The 22,546-nt window shown below is 40.6% G+C and overlaps 2 protein-coding genes and 1 long non-coding RNA gene across 3 annotated transcripts; 1 reads left to right on the top strand and 2 right to left on the bottom strand.

Annotated features, from left to right (window-relative positions):
* Positions 1-268: 268 nt before the first annotated feature.
* LOC109401148 (MRG/MORF4L-binding protein) lies at positions 269-1,128 on the bottom strand. The gene is made up of 2 exons (XM_019673626.3): positions 637-1,128; positions 269-570 (listed from the first exon to the last, which is right to left on the bottom strand). The coding sequence occupies exons 1-2, from the start codon at positions 1,019-1,021 to the stop codon at positions 362-364; spliced, it is 594 nt and encodes a 197-aa protein (XP_019529171.3). The 5' UTR covers positions 1,022-1,128; the 3' UTR covers positions 269-361.
* Positions 1,129-6,240: 5,112 nt separating this feature from the next.
* On the bottom strand, positions 6,241-6,859 carry LOC134284208 (uncharacterized). The gene is made up of 2 exons (XR_009995698.1): positions 6,673-6,859; positions 6,241-6,576 (listed from the first exon to the last, which is right to left on the bottom strand). It is a non-coding gene; the product is annotated as an uncharacterized LOC134284208 (long non-coding RNA).
* A 3,255-nt stretch (positions 6,860-10,114) lies between these two features.
* On the top strand, positions 10,115-22,543 carry LOC109401151 (nuclear pore complex protein Nup75). The gene is made up of 4 exons (XM_019673627.3): positions 10,115-10,273; positions 10,333-11,154; positions 11,410-12,299; positions 22,124-22,543. Exons 1-4 carry the CDS (start codon positions 10,244-10,246, stop codon positions 22,449-22,451), a joined length of 2,070 nt encoding a protein of 689 aa, XP_019529172.3. The 5' UTR covers positions 10,115-10,243; the 3' UTR covers positions 22,452-22,543.
* The last annotated feature ends 3 nt before the right edge of the window (positions 22,544-22,546 follow it).

The following is a 22,546-nucleotide window of genomic DNA, read 5'->3' as shown; positions in this document are numbered from 1 at the left end:
AAAGTCGACAAAGGATAGCGATCTTTTAATTGGGCCCTCTTAGTGCTCAGGACAGGAACAAGTTATTAATTAATAGACTACATTGTAGACTATCAGGCTTATTCTGCGCGGCGTGTGAGGTGAGACGAGTCGAATGAGTTGACAAAAGTCGACTCGCCCCATTTGATTTACATTAGTCGTCTCACCTCACACGCCACGCAGAATAAGTCTGTATTTCTGATTATACTCCTATGTCTCTGGTCATCAATTGAAATTACTGAAAAATGTCTCACGTAGTCATTAAGTTTATTGAAATGTTTTCCTAAAATTAAACATACTAAAACCTATTTATCATTAATCCTAAAAACTCACCTGCCTGTTCCTAAATTCGTCGCCTTTTGCTACTCTGTACATTCGGTGGTGTAATGGCGGGACTTCCGGCATTCGGCTCGAGCGACATTGAACCTCGGGTACGTTTCTGTGGCCGTTTGGGCGTGCTCTCGGTGTTTTCGTGTTTGGCTGCTTTGTTCGATTTGGTTGCCTTTTCCTTCTCCGCTGGCTTTTCTTCTTCGGGGGCTTCCTTCTCTTTACCTGCAGAGGAGATTCAGGAATTATTGACCAGGAATGGGAGAAACAGGAATCCTAAGTATAACTTACCAGATTTCACAACCAGTTCCGGTTTCGCTTCGGTCTTCTTACTTTCTTCAGTAACGGGTGGTGGCTCCTCAATGGACTTTCGCTTCATAACGGAGGAAAATTCCGTTTCCGGCAAACTGAAATCGGATTCCTCGTTGGGAAGCGCAAGTTTATCCTGCTCGTCCAGCGCCTTCAGATTGTACATGGTTTTCAGATGGGCCCAAACCGTATCGCTGGTCACGTCCCGGTTCAGCGCCTTGGAAAGCCGTTCGGTTATGCATGCGATGGCAAAGTGCCGGTTAATGCCGACCGGGCGGAGGCCTTCCATGGCGAAAAACAGTTGGATTTCGTCTTCTGGTGACCACTCAAAATACTCACTGTCCGGCTTGTCTTTTACCAGAGTCATTTTAATGTCGATTTTGTGTAAATTTTGATTATAATTTTCAACTTATAATGTGGTGCCCGAACAAACTGCAAAACGCTTGTAAATTCGCAGAGGAACGTAAACAAACAACCAACAGCTGTCACCCCTGGAACATGGTTTATCAATTCAAAGGTTGTCCTACTTCAGAAATCCCGGAAAATGCAAGACCAACAGTAGGCCTTTTCATTTGACGTCTTAAATCAGCTGATTTTTCGGGCGTTTGACAGTTCTTCTATGAAGGTGACACTTTCTTGTTAGCATCTGTTGTTTAAGCTTTGTAAACAAATGCATGCACGGAACTGTCACATGAAAAGGCCTGTTGAAACTATCGTATTTATTGTGAGTTTCCTTGGGGAACGTCCATAAATTACGTCACGCAAAAATCGATCATTTTCAACCCCCCCTCCCCCCTATGTCACACTTTTTGTATGGAACCTCTGCAATTTTTGTATGGGTCGTCACACTTTGCTGAAACCCCACTTCCCCCTCACAGCGTGACGTTATTTATGGACGTTCCCTTGGCCACTGGATTCGAAGGTCGATTCGACACCCTGCACGGAACTACAAATCAATCCAAATTTAAGTTGTTTTGACGCAATCCCGGTCTTCCGTGGAATTACTCAAATTTGCGTTAAACAGCGAAAGTGGTGAGTGAGTAGTTCTCGTTTGAGAGCGGCAAAAAAATGAACCCAGTGGTAAGTTATTTTCACCCAACGGAGGCCTCAAATGACGCAAATTTGGGTTAACTCAAGAAAACCCAAATTTGGCTTCTTCCACGGAAGAGCAGCGGATGCGTCGGTGCTTCTCTCTTTGTTTTCGACAACATTGCCGTGGGGCGAGGGAGAAAACAACCCAACTTTGAGTTAAATCTTTAAGCAGTTTAGCCAAATTTGAGTTTTTAAAACTTATTCTTTGGGTTATAATATTTTTCCGTGTGTTTCAAACATCCTTTTATACGAACCTTGTCAATTTGATGTCTCCTTGCTGCCAATTTTGCACATACTACCTCGTTTTTTGATGTGACCTTCTGCTGTCATTGTTCAAAAAAGAAAGAGAGCGAAGATAAAATGTGAGTGAGGCAGCAAAACAAGCACGTGTCACTCTGTCATTTATGACACATTCGACTGTGAAATTAGGTGTGAAGGCAAAAACGGACGATTTTTGGGACTGTTCGTGGCACGAACGTTCAGAACCGTCGTGTTCGATAAGGGAATGCCCGCACAATATATAAATCCTCAGAAAAAGGAATGGCACTTTTGCTTTTGTAAAAATAATTATTTTACATGGTCATCAATCTCAAAGTTTAAACACATGATCTTGAAATTTTGGACACCTCTTAAAAATTTGAAATTGTGGAAAAAATGTTTTTAAACTTAACGACGAGGTAGCTTTAGTAGAGAACGGAATTGTATAACCTTTGAAGATATTTAAAACAGGCTGTCAAAGTTCGACAAAAAATTAGTGTTTTTTTTAGGATAGGTCATTTTTTAAATGTTGAGGGTTTTTCGATCACAAATATTTTTTTTTTAAGTTGGTGTTCGGTGATATGTTATGTGTACATAACTGCTAACAATAATTAATATTTTTTGGATTTTTCGCCGTACAAGTTTTATACGCTACAGGTTATTGAAACGCTGAAAAATCTTTAAAAAACAACAATTTGTCCAAAACTTTAATTTGTGAGATGTATTCATTCTACAATATTTTCAATAATGCTAAACATTTTTCAAATGTTTTCAGGCTGTTCTAAACTTGACTGTATTGTGAAGATTTGATACACTGGGAAAAAAATCTTCATTCATTCTATGTGTCCGGGACATGAATTTTTGCAATTGGGGTAAACAAATGTTTTCCATTAGTGCGACTCATACTTTTGATGAGGCACCATACAGCAGCGACTCCGAGGGGGGCGACACAGCTAAATCGCCCAAAAGATTTCAACGCAGATGCATATACTTTTTTAGATTAGTGTGCAACTGTCAGATTTTTCTATCTACTTCGCACTGCATCCACTTTCAAATCCTGCGGAGCGCTGCTTCGGGATAGATGGGATGTGAATGGATGTGTGAAAGGCAGCTCAGAACAGAATGTAAAAAGGGTCTAATTGATTTATATAAAGAAATACGCTTTAAGTTAAAAGCATCTACTTCCACCGTATCAACGCATACTAAGTGCAATTAAAGATAGATTGAGTATTTATCTAAGAATTTATCAAAAAGTAGATGAGCGAAGCTGCGTGGCTATATCAAAATAGCCACAAAAGAAGTGTGAATATAAACAGGTACAAAAAATATTTGGACCATTTTCACAGAGTACGATAGAAACAAATGTAAATAATCATTAAATTTTCATCGCTTGTTAAATAACAATCACAAGCCCCGCATAGAAATATACAATTCAAGGTATCGTTCGTATCATAAGATTTTAGTTCGTGGAATGATTATTACAAAAACAACGATAGGTTGATGATTCGATGATTGAAGTTTCTAAATTGATATTTTTCAATACTTTACGAGTATTATTACACTAATGATAACGATACCATTAATGATATATGAATAATTGTTTATCTTCCCTTTTCGCAAGTTGAACGATTAATATTAGTTTTTTTATTTTTCACAATGTTCAGACAATACAATGGCCATAGTAAGCATGAAATGAACATGTTGTTTCGATATTGTGTGTAATAGTGACAGGATTCGGTACTTCTGAGCACACAAAATAAACTCCACAGCAGTGATAGCTCCAATTTGTTCTACCAGAGAGCGCGTTTTCACTAAACACGGCTGCCCTTGACGGTTGCTGTTTCCATGCCAGCAGCTAGTTTCGGCTAATTACTGCAAACTTACCGGATCACATGCAAAGCCGGAACCTCCAAAGGTTCCCTTTTCAGAGGATTTTTCACTGGAGCTTCTGTCTTCAAAGCAGAGACTTTAAGTCTTCCCCTCGGTTCTCATAGTTAACTGCTTTACCTTCACAACACCATCGAATATCAGTCAACCGCGAGCACAGGTTCCACATGGTGTAGTGGATAAGCACCGTTAACTTACGGGAAACAACTTTGGCCACGACAATCTAATACGGTTCGATTCTCGTTCCAGCGAATAAAAAACACGACGAAAGTAAACTACGATTCAGTGAATCGTGAGCAAATTTGACAGTGCCCGACAAATGCCCGCAGGGGTGTACATTTTTTCGGGTCGATAAAACAGATGTGGTGAAATATTTCCGTTTTGTTTTTATTATTCGTCGTATCATAAAGTTAATGATAAAATGATTATAACATCTATAATTCAGCAAAATTTCTGTTAGAGAAATATAGCATTTTTGAATGGTAACGATACTTAACAACCCATTCGGTCTATCATTCAAACTCCCAAAATGATAAGTACTATCATTAATATTATATGTCGTATCATCGATAAATAATCCAGTTTATGATAACATGAATAATAAGAAAATGATACACTGTAAAACTGTTGTATGATACCGTTTTATTCGGGGCTTCATTGAAATTCAGTCGTTTGTTTATACATAATTTATTAGGTATATCCCGCATAGAAATATACAATTCAAGGTATCGTTCGTATCATAAGATTTTAGTTCGTGGAATGATTATTACAAAAACAACGATAGGTTGATGATTCGATGATTGAAGTTTCTAAATTGATATTTTTCAATACTTTACGAGTATTATTACACTAATGATAACGATACCATTAATGATATATGAATAATTGTTTATCTTCCCTTTTCGCAAGTTGAACGATTAATATTAGTTTTTTTATTTTTCACAATGTTCAGACAATACAATGGCCATAGTAAGCATGAAATGAACATGTTGTTTCGATATTGTGTGTAATAGTGACAGGATTCGGTACTTCTGAGCACACAAAATAAACTCCACAGCAGTGATAGCTCCAATTTGTTCTACCAGAGAGCGCGTTTTCACTAAACACGGCTGCCCTTGACGGTTGCTGTTTCCATGCCAGCAGCTAGTTTCGGCTAATTACTGCAAACTTACCGGATCACATGCAAAGCCGGAACCTCCAAAGGTTCCCTTTTCAGAGGATTTTTCACTGGAGCTTCTGTCTTCAAAGCAGAGACTTTAAGTCTTCCCCTCGGTTCTCATAGTTAACTGCTTTACCTTCACAACACCATCGAATATCAGTCAACCGCGAGCACAGGTTCCACATGGTGTAGTGGATAAGCACCGTTAACTTACGGGAAACAACTTTGGCCACGACAATCTAATACGGTTCGATTCTCGTTCCAGCGAATAAAAAACACGACGAAAGTAAACTACGATTCAGTGAATCGTGAGCAAATTTGACAGTGCCCGACAAATGCCCGCAGGGGTGTACATTTTTTCGGGTCGATAAAACAGATGTGGTGAAATATTTCCGTTTTGTTTTTATTATTCGTCGTATCATAAAGTTAATGATAAAATGATTATAACATCTATAATTCAGCAAAATTTCTGTTAGAGAAATATAGCATTTTTGAATGGTAACGATACTTAACAACCCATTCGGTCTATCATTCAAACTCCCAAAATGATAAGTACTATCATTAATATTATATGTCGTATCATCGATAAATAATCCAGTTTATGATAACATGAATAATAAGAAAATGATACACTGTAAAACTGTTGTATGATACCGTTTTATTCGGGTAGGCCGCAGGCGATAACGCGAAGAATCTGGCACAACCGAGAAACTTCGGTGCCATTCGGCGAACTAACACAAGTATCGGTCGGCATGATCTGAGCGTTTGCTTCGACGTGATCATAGTATCATCTCCCGAAGCCTTCACTATGTCCTGGTTTCTTGTTGAAGCTTCTTCTGCAATGCCTCCGAAAACTTTATCCGCAACCGCAGACACAACGAATGAGGAATCTCCGCCCGGATCATGTTCTTCCGCTTATCCGTCTGAGGCAGCACCACTTCCTTGGTATCCTGTTACTATCCCTCGTCAATAGAATGGCGTCCTTATAGTGAAAGATCTCCAAATGAGCAATCCACTGCAAACCCTGGGGCTGAGCGGAAAACTCCATAAACAGAATGCTCAGCAGCACTCAATAGCATAATAATTAAAATAAAGTAACTTTCCCCGGCAAACTTAGCTTTGCCTACTGTGTTTTTGTTACTGAAATTGGGTGTTGTCACGATACTTTTGGTTTGTGAATGAAACACGTATTGATCACATAAATATAATTCACTACTGAACTAACTTATTGTGTTTACACCTTCGGAAAATATAAATGATCCTATACAGCCGGACATAACCGACCCAGAAGTCGGTATCGGTGCCGGCGTGAATTTCTGCACCATTACTCCGATGCCGCACGTATCCTAGTCATCATTACTCCGGTGTCGCACGAAAGGTCTTCCCGGTCTTCCTTCCTGCGCCGTTTTGTCCTGTGACCTGAAGTCGCGATATCCTCGACACCGTCCCAGTCCCAGCAGCAGCAGCAGATGACCCAACCTCAACCCGTCGCAGAAAGGATCGAGAAAATCCACCATATCAGCATACTGGAATGGAATGATCGGATTGTTATTTTCTGTGCTTGTAGGCCGTCCGCGGTCATTTCCACCGGTGCGGGTTTTCAGCGAACGATAGCTACTAACCTTGTCTAGCCGGATTCTTCAATAACTGGATCTGCTTTGCGGGGGAAACTGGAATAGAGCGGTAGCCAACTTTGTTGCGCGCCTGCATGGGAAAAATTCTTTACAATGTTTGACCGCGTTGACCCTAGTTTGACAGCAAAATCTTTACCTTGTTTACGTCGTTCGCGCATCGGATACAAAGAGATGTGAGTAGTTTGAAGAAAAGATTTAAGATTTATTAGGGATGGAAGTAGATGGCAAGATGGAAATGGATAATGCACAGTGCGTCAGATGTGCGAGATTTTTAGTAAAAAGATGATAATCTGGATGTGTCGCTCCCCTCGAGCGACTCATACAATTTGAAGCACATACTATTCATGTGCTAATTTGCCTGCGTAAGCGGGTATTGGTTGCATATACTTTGGATGTGGTTTGGCACATGGATATTTGCCATTAAGTATGAGGCAATTTTCCTGAGTGTAGAAAAACCGAAATGATAAGACCAAACATGCTTCGAGATAGAGCATCCTGAATGTTTATAGTTAATTTCCGATACACTCCTTAGAACGATGGTCAAATCAATCGTCTTTTGATTTGTACTGCAAAAGTAGTTGAAAAGTGTACCATTACATTGCAATAATTGAAAGAGAAAGTAAATAAAGAGAGCCTCTCAAATGCAGATAGGACCTATTGAAATGTTCGGCCTGATTACATTGCAATAATTGGGTTCTTTAGGGGTATCTAGATTATTTCATAATCGGATTCTCCGTCCAAAAATTAGTCGAAATTCAAAACTTCATAATTTTTGGTGGCCGGAAAGTATTTTTAAAATTTTAAATGCATTTGTATGGAGAATATTTTTTGTTCGGGCGAACTGTCATTTTATCAATTGAACTGTCATTCTTTACACGGAAATTAAATTTGTTTTGTTTATTTAACCATCAAAACAAGGTACATTCATGACCCGCTGGTTGGGGGCTTAATAGTTGGGTGGCTTTTTAGTTGGGGCTCCGTTAGTTGAGCTGTCAGCCAACTAAAAAGCACCTGGATGTCATAATTCAATGTCAAACTGAAAATGACAACCAATCTGCAACTCCGAGGGGCGAGCTTATGAGTTTTTGGTTTCTTAAACTTTACTGATAATCAAGAAAGAATTTCTATTTCATATTTCTTAAAAGAAACAATGTGCTTATTACTTCGAAACAAATGCAAAACATCGACAATCTTTATTTTGTCGATCATTGAAAGCGTTTGGTGCTTGCATTTTGGTCCAGGTGGTTTCATAAACATCTATATTTTCACTTCACCGACTAAAAATGGATGAAAATAATTATTTCTCGCATTGGCCATATATGTATCTTGCAAAACGTATCAGTTTTGCTCTAAATATAAAACAAATTGAAAAAAAAACTTTTTACTTCCAACCTAAACATGATTTAAAAAAAACAATGCGCACGCCCCTTGTGCTGCTGTCACTTCACCCAACTAGCGAATCGAATCCGTTGGTTGGGCGGAGGTTGTGGCTCAACGAGCGGGTTCCGACTGTAACTGAATCGCAATAAAATTACGTTATACTCAGAAAAATGAGCTCTTTCGATTAGGCTGAAGGAAATTGAAATATTTTATTCACTAAACAACTCAATTGAAAGAGAGTGAACCAGTGCTGGGAAAAATCACGAAGTTCATTCGGTGGAGTTAAAACAAATCAAATCACAGCTACCCATGGTTGCGAATGCGAAATCGATCGCTACCGTAGTGTAGTTTGTTGAACTTCATTAGAAACCCTATGTTGCTACGGTAGTTCGCTACAGTAGATTGCTATCCTGCTAATGGGATTTCCTAAACGGATTGGGGTATTCGAGGACAGCTTATGGTACAAGGCTTCGGGGTATTTTGGTTAAACCTTCGCTGGATGAATTGGTCGGGCTCCTGGGGAGATACGATTTTAGGAATGTTACCCGTGACGGATTAATGGCGAGGTTTTTCACTGGCAAAATGGGACGGGCAGTCGGAGCGGACCTCTTGAGAAACGACACTGAACGTGTTTGTCGAACTTTCGGGTTGAAACCAGAGTGCATCTGGCGTGCATCGGCTTGTCTTCTCAAGCAATTATTTACTAAGCAAATTATTTCCTTTTTTATGAGGAGTGGTACGCCGATTGGCGTGGGGTTTTCACACCGCTTATACGCCCGTGCTTTCTGGAATGGCGTCTTACATCGTAACCCAAGATTGAGTTCACCACCAGACCCATCATGCATACAATATCCTTCATTCTTAAGAACTTGGGGAGCCGCAAGCCAAATTGCATCGAATTCACATTTTTATTCCGGCGTGCAGTGACGCGGCGGCACTAACGTCCACTTGAGAGATGGAACTGGATAGTCTGCTCCTGCTGAATCACGGATGAGGCCTACGAGGACCAAGGAGAGGACCAATGCTTTAAAGATGGAACGGAAAAGCCTCTGGCAGGCATAGACGGGCTATTCGGGAACGCGTCCACGGGGAGTACGGTGCTTCGAGTACTACAAATGAATTTCAATGAAACTCATTTGGAGCTCCCGCGTTGTTGCTGCTACTGTAGCAATCTTTTGGATCGCCTACTACATTGATTCAAAAAAATTGCTCCCGGATATGAAGAGCCAGCGATTCAATCATCAAATTCAAGCAAACTACTGTTACCATTCCCAGCACTGGAGTGAACAAATCTGGAGCTCGATTTGAATAGGTCGTATGTGCTTTTGTCGATATAAAATTCGATCAGTTTATTTTAGTCATTGTAGCAATATGGCAGATATTTTGCAAACTTTTAGTAATGGAACAGAAAGCCTGTTTTGTGAGGATTCTGCTGTATGTATCAACTTCGCTCAATTTCAACGGATTTCGCTATAATAAGCGAATCTAACTGATCGATTTTTTAATCGACAAAAGCACATACGACCTATTCAAATCGAGCTCCAGAAATAGAGCCTCTTAAATGCAGATAGGACCTATTGAAATGTTTGGCCTGATTTACTTACACGGAAAAATATTATAACCCAAAGAATAAGTTTTAAAAACTCAAATTTGACTAAACTGCTTAAAGTTTTAACTCAAAGTTGGGTTGTTTTCTCCCTCGCCCCACCGCAATGTTTTCTAAAACAAAAAGAGAAGCACCGACGCATCCGCTGCTCTTCCGTGGAAGAAGCCAAATTTGGGTTTTCTTGAGTTAACCCAAATTTGCGTCATTTGAGGCCTCCGTTGGGTGAAAATAACTTACCACTGGGTTAATTTTTTTGCCGCTCTCAAACGAGAACTACTCACTCGCCACTATCGCTGTTTGACGCAAATTTGAGTAATTCCACGGAAGACCGGGATTGCGTCAAAACAACTTAAATTTGGGTTCATTTGTAGTTCCGTGTACATCGGGTTCAAAGATTTCTAGAGTTTTCCCGGGAAGAGGAACCCCCTATTTTGTTTGACAACTAACATGTAAACATAACCTACGGTTGTCATTAACGCAAACGCAACGATAGCCGCGCTTCTGGTTGTTTTCAAAAAGTATTCCTAAATAATTGCACTTAATTTAGTTAATTTTTAACAAAACCGAATAAATATGGCATCAAAAGAAAGCTGTCCCACTTTTGTAAGTATTAGTTTAGCTACATTTAAAAAAATATTGTTAATTTCCTTGCTTTTTCCCAGACCATTCCTTGCGCATTCGGTAAGCAACACGGCCTCACGGCGTCCTGGTTCACAGAGGACAACATTTCCGTCACCGCCTACAGTAACCAGTTGCTCAAGTCCATCGATAGGCGTCCGCCGAACAAGCTGCCCGTCAATGTGTACCATTTAACTACGAATTTCATACTGGACGAACCGATTCTGCGCAGCTTGGTGACGGAATGCAGTAACGTGTTCTTGAATCTTCAGCTGGTGCGGAACAGTACGCCGGCGGCCGCTATAGATTTCCTGAAAATTTCCCGTAGCTATCGCAGTGCAATCCGGGCGTGTCTGGAAAAACTGCAGGATCTGATTGCCAACGCCGAGCTTCGGGATGTGGAACAGTATCGGAACTACGTGACCATCTTTTATTCGGTGGAGTCCATCTGGCATCTGGTGGAGATTCTGATCATCGACGCCAGCTCGGTCAATGCCGTGGTTCCGAACCTGCTGGAATGGGTGCGGTTCCACTTTCCCACGGCGGAACGTCTGGCAACGGAGCTGTTGCAGCAGGGACGGGAAGTCGATTCCAGTGACGACGACTACTGGCCGGTGGTGAAAGGATTGATCATCCAGGGGCAGCTTAGCGTGGCAAGGGCACTGCTAAAGATGCACACCAACTCGGAAAGTGTGTGCTTCGAGGTGGCCGAACAGATTCTCCAGACGATGCCGGTTTATAGCGTCTATGGAGGGCTATCGATACAGAAGTTCAAATCACAGTGGCAGTATTGGGCGGCCAATGCCAGGTCCAAGGTGGATGCAGGCATTCTTGCGGTGGAACCGGAGCTGGAGGAAATTATTAAGGTAAGGGAATATTCACAAATTATGTCCACCGTTGGGGGTTCTAGAAAACTGTCTGGAGTACATGTATACAATCCCGTGATTTCACCTAATTCCAATCATTTTTTTCGGTTCCTAAAATCCTGCTCAGGGTGATTTGCCTGATATGAACGGAATTAGGAACCGAAAAAGTGATTGGAAATGGCGTTACCTTACCATGTAATGTTATCGAAGCTCATTTAGGGAAGATTCAATCCTAATAGGTTATTCACATTCCAGCTCGTGATTGGCGATCGTAAAACGTGGACCGACCAGTGCCGATACGCCTCCTGCTGGTATGAGTACTTCCCGGGATACCTCTTCTACACGGAATCCACCTGCAAGTACTACGAACTGGGTACCTTTGCCAACAATTGGCTCTCGCAGTGGATCAGCACCGGTGGAGCGAATCCATCGTACAAGTATCTGGACAAAATAATCCTTTCGGTCATGGAGAACAATCTGCCGCAGGTACTGCACAACATTCAGAACATCTGCGACAACAAGTGGTTCGTGACGCACTTGGTGGATTTGCTGTATCATTGCGGGCACCTGACGCTATCCACCGGGGGCAACGCGGACGAGAAGGATACGGAGAAGCTGTTCCGAGAATCGTTGCTGTATGATTTCGGCTGTTTGCTCATGTCTCGTAACTCATCGCTCTGGGAAGCCGGTATGGATTATCTGGAGTTTTCCAGTACGGAAGGGCTTGGAGCACGGGAAGCTCTCCTGAGTAGGATCCCGATTAAAAACGAAAAACAAGCCATGAAGTTGATCAACGTGGCCAAGAAGAATGGTTTTGCCGCGGTGGAGAGCGAAATCTGCAAAGTGCTCGTCAAGCGAAACCTGACCAACAAACAGTACGGCAATGCCCTGGAGTGGGCCATCCGGTCCAGGGATAGCTTCTATGTGACGGCGGTGGCAAACATCTTCCTGGAGCATTACTGCAATCATGGCGAGATCATGTGCGAGGACGTCATCGCCAACGTTGGAGCCAAGATGTTCTGTTCGCCGCGGTTGATCTTCCTGGTCAAGTACTACGACTTCCGGCAGTTCTTCCTGGAGCGGTCGTTCGCCCAAGCGGCGGAGTTGTTGGTCAATCTACTGGATTCGAAGATTACGCCGAGCTAGTAAGTATTGAAGGGCATTGAATATTCATCTGGGTGCATGTATACGGTTTTTACCAGAGGTACCACAATTTCAGTTTCTTTCACGATGAAAGAATATTTTGCGGGTGCTACGACTCGAACTCCTTGAGGATTTTAGTTTGCTAGAAATGTTCGTTCAGTGCATGTTATTGCGAAATTACTGGAGGCATGTTCATAAAAGCCTTCTTTTGAAACGTAATTCAGGGAGGTTAGCATATCAATAATGACGACCAACCAAAGAGATATTGTAATTGTAAGCCTTAACGAAGAGCTAGCGTGATTTGTTTATTGTTGAAACTGATGATCGATGAGATTTGAAATAACAACTAAAATGTCGTGTCATAAATTGGCTCAGTAGCTTAGTGGATAACGCACTTTCTAGCGTCCACGGAGAGATAAAACGCGGATCATCACATGCTATGTAGTTGTAATGAGCATGAGCATTGACGACCGTACACTTCGTACCTAGTTGCTGCTCCGTGATTGACCAGAGCTAGCCACAATAGCACAGACAACCATCCTGCTAGAGACACTGGTCACACTAGATGTTGACCTGGCTAATGTCGGTACCAAGAGTACCTTTAGTCGGAACGGTGCGGAGTCGATTATTGACGTTACCTTTTAAAATCCAGGCCTAAAAAGTAGTTCGAACTGGAGAGTAGACGATAGCTACATTCACAGCGATCACCAGGCGGTTCGCTGCAGTATCGACTACAACAACAACAGGTAGAGGAAGAAGCGGCTAGGCCAAGGCCAAGCCCTCGCAGGTGGAAGACAGCATACTTCGACGAAGGGGTATTTAGGGAGGCGCTCCTCCTAAACTTACTTGGTTTAGACGGCGACGAGCTGGTAACGGTGCTCTCGCGCGCGTGCGTGCGATGTGATCATGCCTAGGCGAGTTCACCCTAGAAATGGGAGGCCACTGGCTTACTGATGGACTCAACCGATTGCAGACCTGCGCCGCGCTTGCCTACGGGCTAGGCGACGGATGCAGCGAGCACGATCTGAAGAAGAACGAAACGAACGGCGGGTGCTGCTCGCCGCTGCAAAAGTCACGCAGAAGACCGAGATAAGGGCCTGCATCGAGGGTCTCTGTCAGAGTGCCAACGAATCCGTGGGTTGCCTGCAGGATCGTGATGGCGAAGACGAGAGGTGTAATGTCTAGCATTCTCCAGAGATGTTGGAGGGGGTCATCGAGGGACTTTTCCGCAGCATGATCCTAGTACAGTTTCTTACCGATTTTGGCAACACCCGTTTTAGTCTACTCCCGATTTTGGCAACACCCGTTTTTGGCAACATTTCCCTCCCGATTTTGGCAACACCCGTTTTTGGCAACAATTTCTTACCGATTTTGGCAACACCCGATTTTGGCAACACTTTTTTACCGATTTTGGCAACAAAAAATTTTGACCAAAAATTTTTACCGAAAAATCGTTTGTATTTGTAAATGTATTTATATTTTAGCCTTACTCTTCTTCAAAAAATCAAAATTCATTAAATTTTCCAAAATCGAAAATTTTTCAAATCATGACGTAATTTATGAACGTCACCTACAGGGATCGTTTTATGACTTGTGAAAAGTTCATATTTAAAATATAAGCCAAATTGACGTATAAAAGTTGAAAATAATCCACACAAAAAAATTACCGATTTTGGCAACACCCCAATTTGGCAACATAAAATTCACCTCGTGTTGCCAAAATCGGTAAGAAACTGTACTTGGCTTCCTTTCGTACGTAGGACAACCGGGGACTGGGGCTGGCGATGAGGAGAGGGTCACCGATGTAGAACTTGCGGGGATAGCAAAGTCCCTTAGTGTAGGTAAGTCTAGACGGAGTTCCGAAGCTGGCTTTAAAAGTAGCTATTGCAGAGGCTTCCGAGGTGTTCAGGTCTGCCATGCAGAAATGCCTGGACGAGGCAGTTTTCCCAGAAGTATGGAAGAGGCTGAGTTTGGTTCTGTTGTCAAAGGCGGAGAAACAACCCGGAGATCCGTTGGCTTATATACCAATATGCTGAAGGTGCTCGAAAAGATCATCCTCAATAGAATGTTGAGACACACCGAGGGTGTAAATAGTCTCTCGAGTAACCAATACGGCTTCCGGAAGGGAAGGTCGATTGTACACGCTATTCTGTCGGTTACAAAAACCGTCAAGAAACCACTCCAGCGTAAGAGAAGAGGGATTTGATACTGTGCAGTAGTGACTCTGGATGTAAGGAACACGTTCAATAACGCCAATCGGCCAGGTATTGACGATGCACTCTTGCGTCTGGGGATACCCGGCTACCTCTACAAGATTCTCGGAAGTTACTTCCAGAATCGGGTACCTACTAGTTTACGACACAGAGGTGGGTCGAAAGTGCTTTCACATAACCTCAGAAGTCCTGCAAGGTTCCATCCTGGGTCCGGTATTATGGAATTTCATGTACGGCAAGGTATTGATGTTAGATTTCCCGGTGGGGGTGGAGATCGTCGGCTTCGCTGACGACATTACGCTGGAAGTCTACGGCGAATCGATCGAAGAAGTGGAGGGGGATGTGAACAACCGGAAGTCGGAGCAGCAAGCGGTGATCAGTGTAGTTTGCCTTCGGTAGCCACGTTGATTACGCCTGTAAGAGAGCCTCCACAGCTATAGTGAGTGGCACTGTCCCGGAAAAAGTCCAATAGCTCTGCGATGTACGCCAGTAAGCGCAAGCTTCTGGCTAGTGTCGCTTCGTCCATACTAAGGTATGGCGACCCGGCATGGGGCAGGCGCTAAGTACCGAAACCTACACTGCAAAATATTTTTGCTGGTAATCAGCAAACTTTGCTGATTTTTAGCGTGCTGATTGCATTCAGCAATACAAATTACTGAGTATCAGCAATTATTTTTCAACTTGCTGAACCATCCAGCAATTTTGACAGTTGATCAGCAAAGTTGTGCTGAAATTCAGCAAAAATGTTACTGAAATTCAGCAATTTCTTTTGCTGATTTTTGGCGTGCTGGAAGCATTTCAAAAATTTTGGTGTGTACTGTGGTAAGCTGGAAAGTACTTATAGGCAGATGTACCTGAGAATTGCGAACGTGTACTGCACCGTGTTACAGGACGCACTCCGAGTCATTACTGGTAAGGTGCCTCGGCATCCTTATCAGGGAGGACATAGAAGAGTGCTTCGAAATGTGCGGCACAAGAGGCATATGCAGGACTGCCATGATGGACTCCATGGTAAAATGGCAGCGCTCGTGGGACAGTTCCACCAAATGAAGCTGTACCAATAGGTTGATTCCAAGGGTAGATAAGGGAGCGACAATAAATTACGTCACACAAAAATTGTCTATTTTCAAACCGACCAGGCATTTTTTTTTCACAAAAAGTTCAACTTGCTGTAACTTTTCATAGAGTGCATTAAAAGTTTCCAAATTTGGACTGTTTGTGTATATCGTTGGTACAAATTTGAGCTGGATTGGTTAATCTTTCGCGAAGTTAGAACCGTTCTCGTAAAACACTATTTTTTAGACAACTAATTTTGAACTGGCATATCTCGGAAGCAAGTGCACCGAATCGAATGAAATTTTGAACGTTTATCAACAAAACATATATTCACAAGTCATTAAAATATAGATACTTTTTGAAAGTAGAAAAATGTTATCATGAATTGACACTTTTTAGATCTTTCTCGAAAACATGTTTTTGTTTATCAATGTCATAAAATTTTAGTTTTGATATCCAAAAATTTTATAATTTTATTCTAAAGATACATATCTCTAATTAGATATGTTAGAGCCTATTTGGATTAAAGGAATAACACATTTAGTAATTTTTGTGTGGTAGGGGTGGGCGGGGCATAATGAGCAACTTAAGCATTCTCCAACCAAATCCAGTAAATTAAGTGGAACCAATGTGTAATTTTAACGTTCAACCCTCATTTAAACCTTAACTGACAAAAGCTTATCGTTGAAATTCCGAATAAAGTTATAAATGTTGTAAAATTTTACGTTTTTAAAAACGTATAAAATCACGAGTTGCGTTTTGGGGGTGGGGCATAATGAGCACCCTAGGTAGGGCAGAATGATCAATACCAGTTTTGTACACAATCAAATGCTAATTGACTATTCTTATCAATGATAAAGCATGCCGACAACAATCAATGAGAATTTGAAGGAACTACGGGGTTTAATTTGTAGGGAACTGTGGGGTTCCAAGGAGTCTTCTATTCAGGAATTTTTAAACAATGATAATATACAGATAATGAAATTTTCAAGCTCATAAATTGAAAATTACAAACAAAACCTTACTATATGCATCAAAACAGCGAAAACCAAAATTAAAATTTGTTTGTTGAAGATGTTTACCATTTTCATTATTTTTTCACCAGTTGCTCATTTTGCCCCACCCTACTACCAACTCTTTAAAACATATTTTTTCAACAAAATAATTATACAAATAGTTGAAAAGTGTTACAAATACATTTCATTGGCCAAGGGAATACCAAGAAAGTCGATAGATGCCCACTAAGTTGTGATTTCGATTCCCAAAACCTTATTTTAGGTCACCTGATTCTTATAATATTTTCCTAGTACATGACCACTTTACACATTTTGATTAATTTTTCAAGGTAAACGGATTTTTTGAATAATGTTTTGTCATCAACTCATTGAATTTTAGATAATTAGGCTACAATCAAGCAATTTGTTTTGTTAATTTGAGGTTTTACAGTGAAAATACAAGGTGCTCATTATGCCCCGCCTACCCCTATTGAATTTTGATGCACTCTATGAAAAGTAACAGCATGTTGAACTTTTTTTGTAAAAAAAAGTTGTCATCCCAAACATTTTGGCCACTCGCTGTATCTTGGAGAGAAGAATATTGCAGGGATCTATGAAAATTTAAATCTCTCAGAATAGGAAGTAAGCAGCTGCGCTTATGCTAAAGTGCCGGTAGTGGCGCTTTTCTGATAAATGCGGTAAACGTGATAACAGTGTAAACAAGCTGAAAAGTTTGCGCTACGGAATCATAGACGGCGCTCCTGTTTCATGTGTTTTTCACATATACAGCGGTGTCGCCTGGCACCTATCCACTCGAAACATCATGCGCAACACGGGTGGAAAATGCCAGTCAGAAAAAAGAAGTAAACAACTTGAAATTTGTATGGTGATGTAATCAATTCTCTGTTACTGCAATGAATCCAGAAGAAACGCGTAGGGATAATGATTTTGATTCTAATTTGCAACTTTTTGCCCCAAGGCACAAATCGCTGCGATGCGGAACGAGTGCAAGCCAACGATTTGTCCATACAAGAAAAATGATTTTACTTTTAATGTGGTGGCGCCATCTCTGAGAAAAGCAAGCTTTGATTTTTTACTATTCAAGGTTCTTGCCCATGATTTATCAAGGGAGCGAGATATTTGACATAAAGTCACTTGGCATAGGCATTTGTTATACCAAATGGCATAATCGAAATGCACTCTTCTTTATTATGCCAAGGGTCTATTATGCCGAGTGACCTTATGCTAAATGACACAGACCCATTTACCAAGTATCTTATCGTAAATTTCTAAAGCATAATGTAACAAGTCTCCTTTAAAAAGCAGCAGAATAGCATTCTGGGTTGGGTGTTGCTAGAGAAGTTTAATTCATCAGAACGCAGTGTGTTGATCCTCTACTTTTTATGGTTGCTCCCAGGCTAAGTACCATTAATTTTCGACGAGCTCGCGACAAACGAAATTAAATGAATAAGATTCAATAGTTTTTAGAATTATGTAAACCTAACTGCCAACTACCACCAATTCAAATGCCTCTGTGGTACTGATTTGTGTTGAAATTCTCCGTGTTAAGATTTTGTAAAAACTTTGTAAACATCTTTTGTTCTCCCGTATATGGATAGGCTTGCAGTAGGTTTCGTGAGATAAAATTTGGAGGATTCTATAACATTCCCCAGAAAACCATTCCCCAGAAAACCAATCCCCAGAATTCCATTCCCCAGAATGTACCATTCCCCAGAAAACCATTTCCCAGAAACCCATTCCCCAGAATTCCATTCCCCAGAATGTACCATTCCCCAGAAAGAAAATAAAACTATTGTTTTATTTCTGAATGGTTTATCTTCTTCTTCTTTATGGTTCTACGTCCGCACTGGGACTTGGCCTGCCTCTCTTCAACTTAGTGTTCTTTGAGCAATTCCACAGTTATTAATTGAAGGGCTTTCTTTGCCTGCCATTGCATGAATTTGTATATTGTGAGGCAAGTACAATGATACTCTATGCCCAGGGAGTCGAGAAAATTTTCCCGACCGGAACGGGAATCGAACCCGCCGTCTCCGGATTGGCGATCCATAGCCTTAACCACTAAGCTAACTGGAGACCCTGAATGGTTTATATTAATCGCTAAAAATCAAATATTTAATCGTAAGAAATCACCAAAAGAAACATCCTGCCAAAAATTCTTAAAAACTTTGGAAGTAAGCATGATTTGCCTTTACAATTTAGATTATTGGTATAATTATTGGCGTCGCAACTGCTTACTTTTTCAACATACATTTTTCCTTCTTTTCTGCATAGGTTGTTCTTTCGAATTGCACTTTTCAGTAAATTATCGACATCAAAATTTCTTACATTTTCTACGTAGTTTTTCCTTCTTTTCTGCATAGGCTGTTCTTTCGAGTTACACTATTCAGGTAATTATCGGCACCACAAGCACAGGTAGGGTAGGTAATCATGAATTGAACCAAATTGTGGCTTTCTGAAGCAGCGGCACTTTCGATCGATTTTTTCAGCCACATGGAAATAATTTACTACGGTAAGGTCTCACGTATATGAAAGCCACGGGTATTAGCTTTCCGTAAAGTGGCAAAAAGTTAACATTTGCACCAAATTTCATTGAAAAATTCAATTATTTGTCAATAGTGATTTTAATCTTAATTTGAACCATCGTAATCATAATTTGAACCAATTTTAATCTAGATTTGAACTAGTGGTGGCAGCAGCTCGAGCAATTCCCGCAACAGCCAATTTCATGCTAAACAACTAAAAATCACATGGATCTGCTAATTCTCATAACTCTTTTTCATTAGGCAGTGGAATTTCAGCTCAGAATGTTCGGAATCCTTCAGGAATTCGAAAACTAGATTTCAAGATAAGATTCTCCAAGTAAGAATTACTTAAATTTGATAATTTTATGACAAATAATGTGGAATATTATTCGGTTGGTCGATTCTACGATAAATAAGCTTTCATTTGACGTGTTCACTTATTGCGGGTGATACAATGCATGAGCTGTACGAGTGCACCGAAAATGTGCTTTCTCTGGGGGGAAATGGGTGGAATCTCAGTGATTTTTCAATTGCCTGTTTTCCATGACAAAAACGCATTTTTCAATGCTTTTAAAGTCCATGTTATCAGGTTATCAGGTTATCAGAAAGCTGTTTACCATCCTTTTCGGGACAATATTTGCCTAAAAAATACGTCGTTTTAATGAATTTCGAAATGGTTCAAATTAAGATTACAATTTGACTAGTTCAAAGTTTGATTTCTTACCCTATTTAGAAATTTGAAAAAAATATTAAATAAATATTTTAGCAATTTTAACACCGGTGGAGGCTGTAATGCCCATAATTTCCCGAAAAAGAAGGGAGAATCTATGTTAAAAAAGTATACGCAGTTGCGATGCCGATAATTTCCTGAAAAGTGCAACTCGAAAGAACAGACTATGCAAAAGAAGGGAAAATTGTTGATGAACATCAGTTGTAATGCCAACAATTCTTATAACGACTCAAACATTTGTTTAACGAAGAAGGAAACGTAACACTCTGATAATTGCCATCGTACTTCGATTATTTGAGGGTTGACCAACTGCCAATCCGCGGCGCTCGCATCGTTTTTGTACGAGTTTGACACTACTGCCACCTAGTTGATGGTTGGCCAAATTCAGTCCTTTTAGAATTAGGCGAATCTGATTCCGAGACTAAAATTTGAATTGAAAAATGTTCGAAGTGTTACGTCTGTTTGTCTGTGGTGACATTGTTTTCCTTTCGGCATTCAAAAACCCAACACTGTTCCTTTTTTTAAACAAGCTTTTTTTTAGAATTTAGGCAATTGGTACAATTATAGGAATTATAACTGCTTTCATTTTCAACATAGATGTTTCCTTCTTTGCTGCATAGGCTGTTCTTTCGAATTGCACTTTTCAGGAAATTATCGGCATCACAACTGCTTACTTTTTCAACATATTTTCCCTTCTTTTCAACATGGGCTGTTCTTTCGAGTTACAATGTTTAGGTAATTATCGGCACCACAAGCACAGGTGTTTAGAAATTTGAAAAAAAAATATATAATAAATATAACATCAATTTAACACCGGTGGTTGCAATAATGCCCATAATTTCCTGAAAAGTGCAATTTGAAAGAACAGCCTATGTAGAAAAGAAGGGAGAATCTATGTTGAAAATGTAAACAGTTATAATTCCAAAAAAATTACTAATTGCCTTAATTCTAAGAAAAAAATTGTTTTAAAAGAAGGAACATTGTTGGGTTTTTGAAAGCCAAAAGGAAAACAATGATACCTTTTTCCTTCTTCATTAAAAATATTTTGAATTGCTGGCATTAAAACTGCTTATACCACACTTTTTCTATTCCATAGTATTGGAATAATGATAAAAGCCCTTCTCATACCGCATGAATGAAGGGCCTTTGAAGCGAATAATTAGGAACATCCATTGGGATGGATTCCTCCAACCATTTGCGTAGAAAAACGTGGTCAGTTGAGTCTTTCCGAGTAACTCAAAGTTTTCGACAGAAAAATCTTTTTAATATAAACCGACCATAAACTGGTCCATTAGCATCTTGTACACTGAACAACATCAAAAAAAATGCATTTTCTCTATAAATTTTGCACATCACTTTAAAAATTTTATTCATCGTGAAACAAGTGCTGCACAATTTTCACAAATCTGTCAAAAACAAAACATTTTATAGCAACGCAACTGCAATGGACAGTTTATGAACTTTCAAGATAGGTTTAAAGATCAACATGCAACTGTGTACAATGGTAATTAAACGTTTGAACCATTCGACACCAACATTTCAAAAGGGCGTAACTGCTTTTGGAATCATCACCTTCTTTTAAAGCTGTGGATCATGTGTTATGATTTCCATGTTTTTCACAACAAGTACCAGATGGGAAAAACTCTCCTCTTTCCGACAACCACGGTGGTTTGAGTGTAAGGGAGGCAGTACGACCTACAGCTTTGAAAGAAGATATTACTTCCAAATGCAGTTACGCCCTTTTGAAATGTTGGTGCCGCATTGTAGAATATTTTTATGGATATATCGTATAAGAAATAGATGTTTGCGCGTAATAACACTATAATGTTAAAATCCTTGCCTATAAAATATCATTATGATCAACATTGTACTGTTTGTGTATCGAATTAAACTTTTTAGACGAGTATATTAAGCTTTTCTGGGGAATGGTACATTCTGGGGAATGGATTTCTGGGGAATGGTGCATTCTGGGTAATGGATTTCTGGGGAATGGATTTCTGGGAAATGGTACATTCTGGGGAATGGTACATTCTGGGAAATGGTTTTCTGGGGAATGGAATTCTGGGGAATGGTTTTCTGGGAAATGTTATAGAATCATTTGGAGAACTTGTTTCGTTCACTTTGAAACATTCAGTCAATTTTCAGCAACTTTGTTTAAGTACTATCTCGGAAATGCCATTTCGGCATAGAAACAGTCATTCAAAGTTGTGGGAAGGAAAGAGTCGATTCTCTCAACAGCACAGAGACCTTAAATAATAACATTCGTTCCCCTTTTCCCTTTTCTTGCAGCTTCTGGCCATCGCTATTGGCCGACACCATCCCGCTGTTGGAGTTCAAGGAACCCGTCATCCCCACCAAGGAAACGTACACCATCCTGCACCATCTCGAGTGGGACCTGGTGCCGATGATCGAGAAGCGGAAGGAACAACTACGTGGCAGCCGCAAGGTGGAAAACGGAGATGACGGGGATGCTAACGTAGACAACCAAGCCCTGTTGCCCAAGTTCTCGTCCAACCTGTTGAACAACTGCACCGACGATCTGGTTAAGATGCTGCGGCTGGCATGCGCTCGCAACTTGGCCAGGGCTTTCATTATTGAGAATACGGTTGCTGATTGAGACTGTCGATTGGCTAATGAGGAGAATAAAGCGTTCATTTCTTTCTATTAACAAAGCATTTGTTCAGTTTGGGGCCATTTTCGAAGAAAATCCTA

The sequence above is a fragment of the Aedes albopictus genome, chromosome 3, assembly GCF_035046485.1.
Source record: "Aedes albopictus strain Foshan chromosome 3, AalbF5, whole genome shotgun sequence".
NCBI classification, from domain to species: Eukaryota; Metazoa; Arthropoda; class Insecta; order Diptera; family Culicidae; genus Aedes; species Aedes albopictus.
This window is presented reverse-complemented; position numbering and strand designations above follow the sequence as displayed.

Coding starts and splice junctions, on each gene's coding strand:
- LOC109401151 (XM_019673627.3), top strand. CDS start 10,244: ATGGCATCAAAAGAAAGCTGTCCCACTTTT. Junction 10,274..10,332: donor AAGAAAGCTGTCCCACTTTT/GTAAGTATTAGT, acceptor GCTTTTTCCCAG/ACCATTCCTTGCGCATTCGG. Junction 11,155..11,409: donor AGCTGGAGGAAATTATTAAG/GTAAGGGAATAT, acceptor TTCACATTCCAG/CTCGTGATTGGCGATCGTAA.
- LOC109401148 (XM_019673626.3), bottom strand. CDS start 1,021: ATGACTCTGGTAAAAGACAAGCCGGACAGTGAGTATTTTGAGTGGTCA. Junction 571..636: donor GGAACTGGTTGTGAAATCTG/GTAAGTTATACT, acceptor TCTCCTCTGCAG/GTAAAGAGAAGGAAGCCCCC.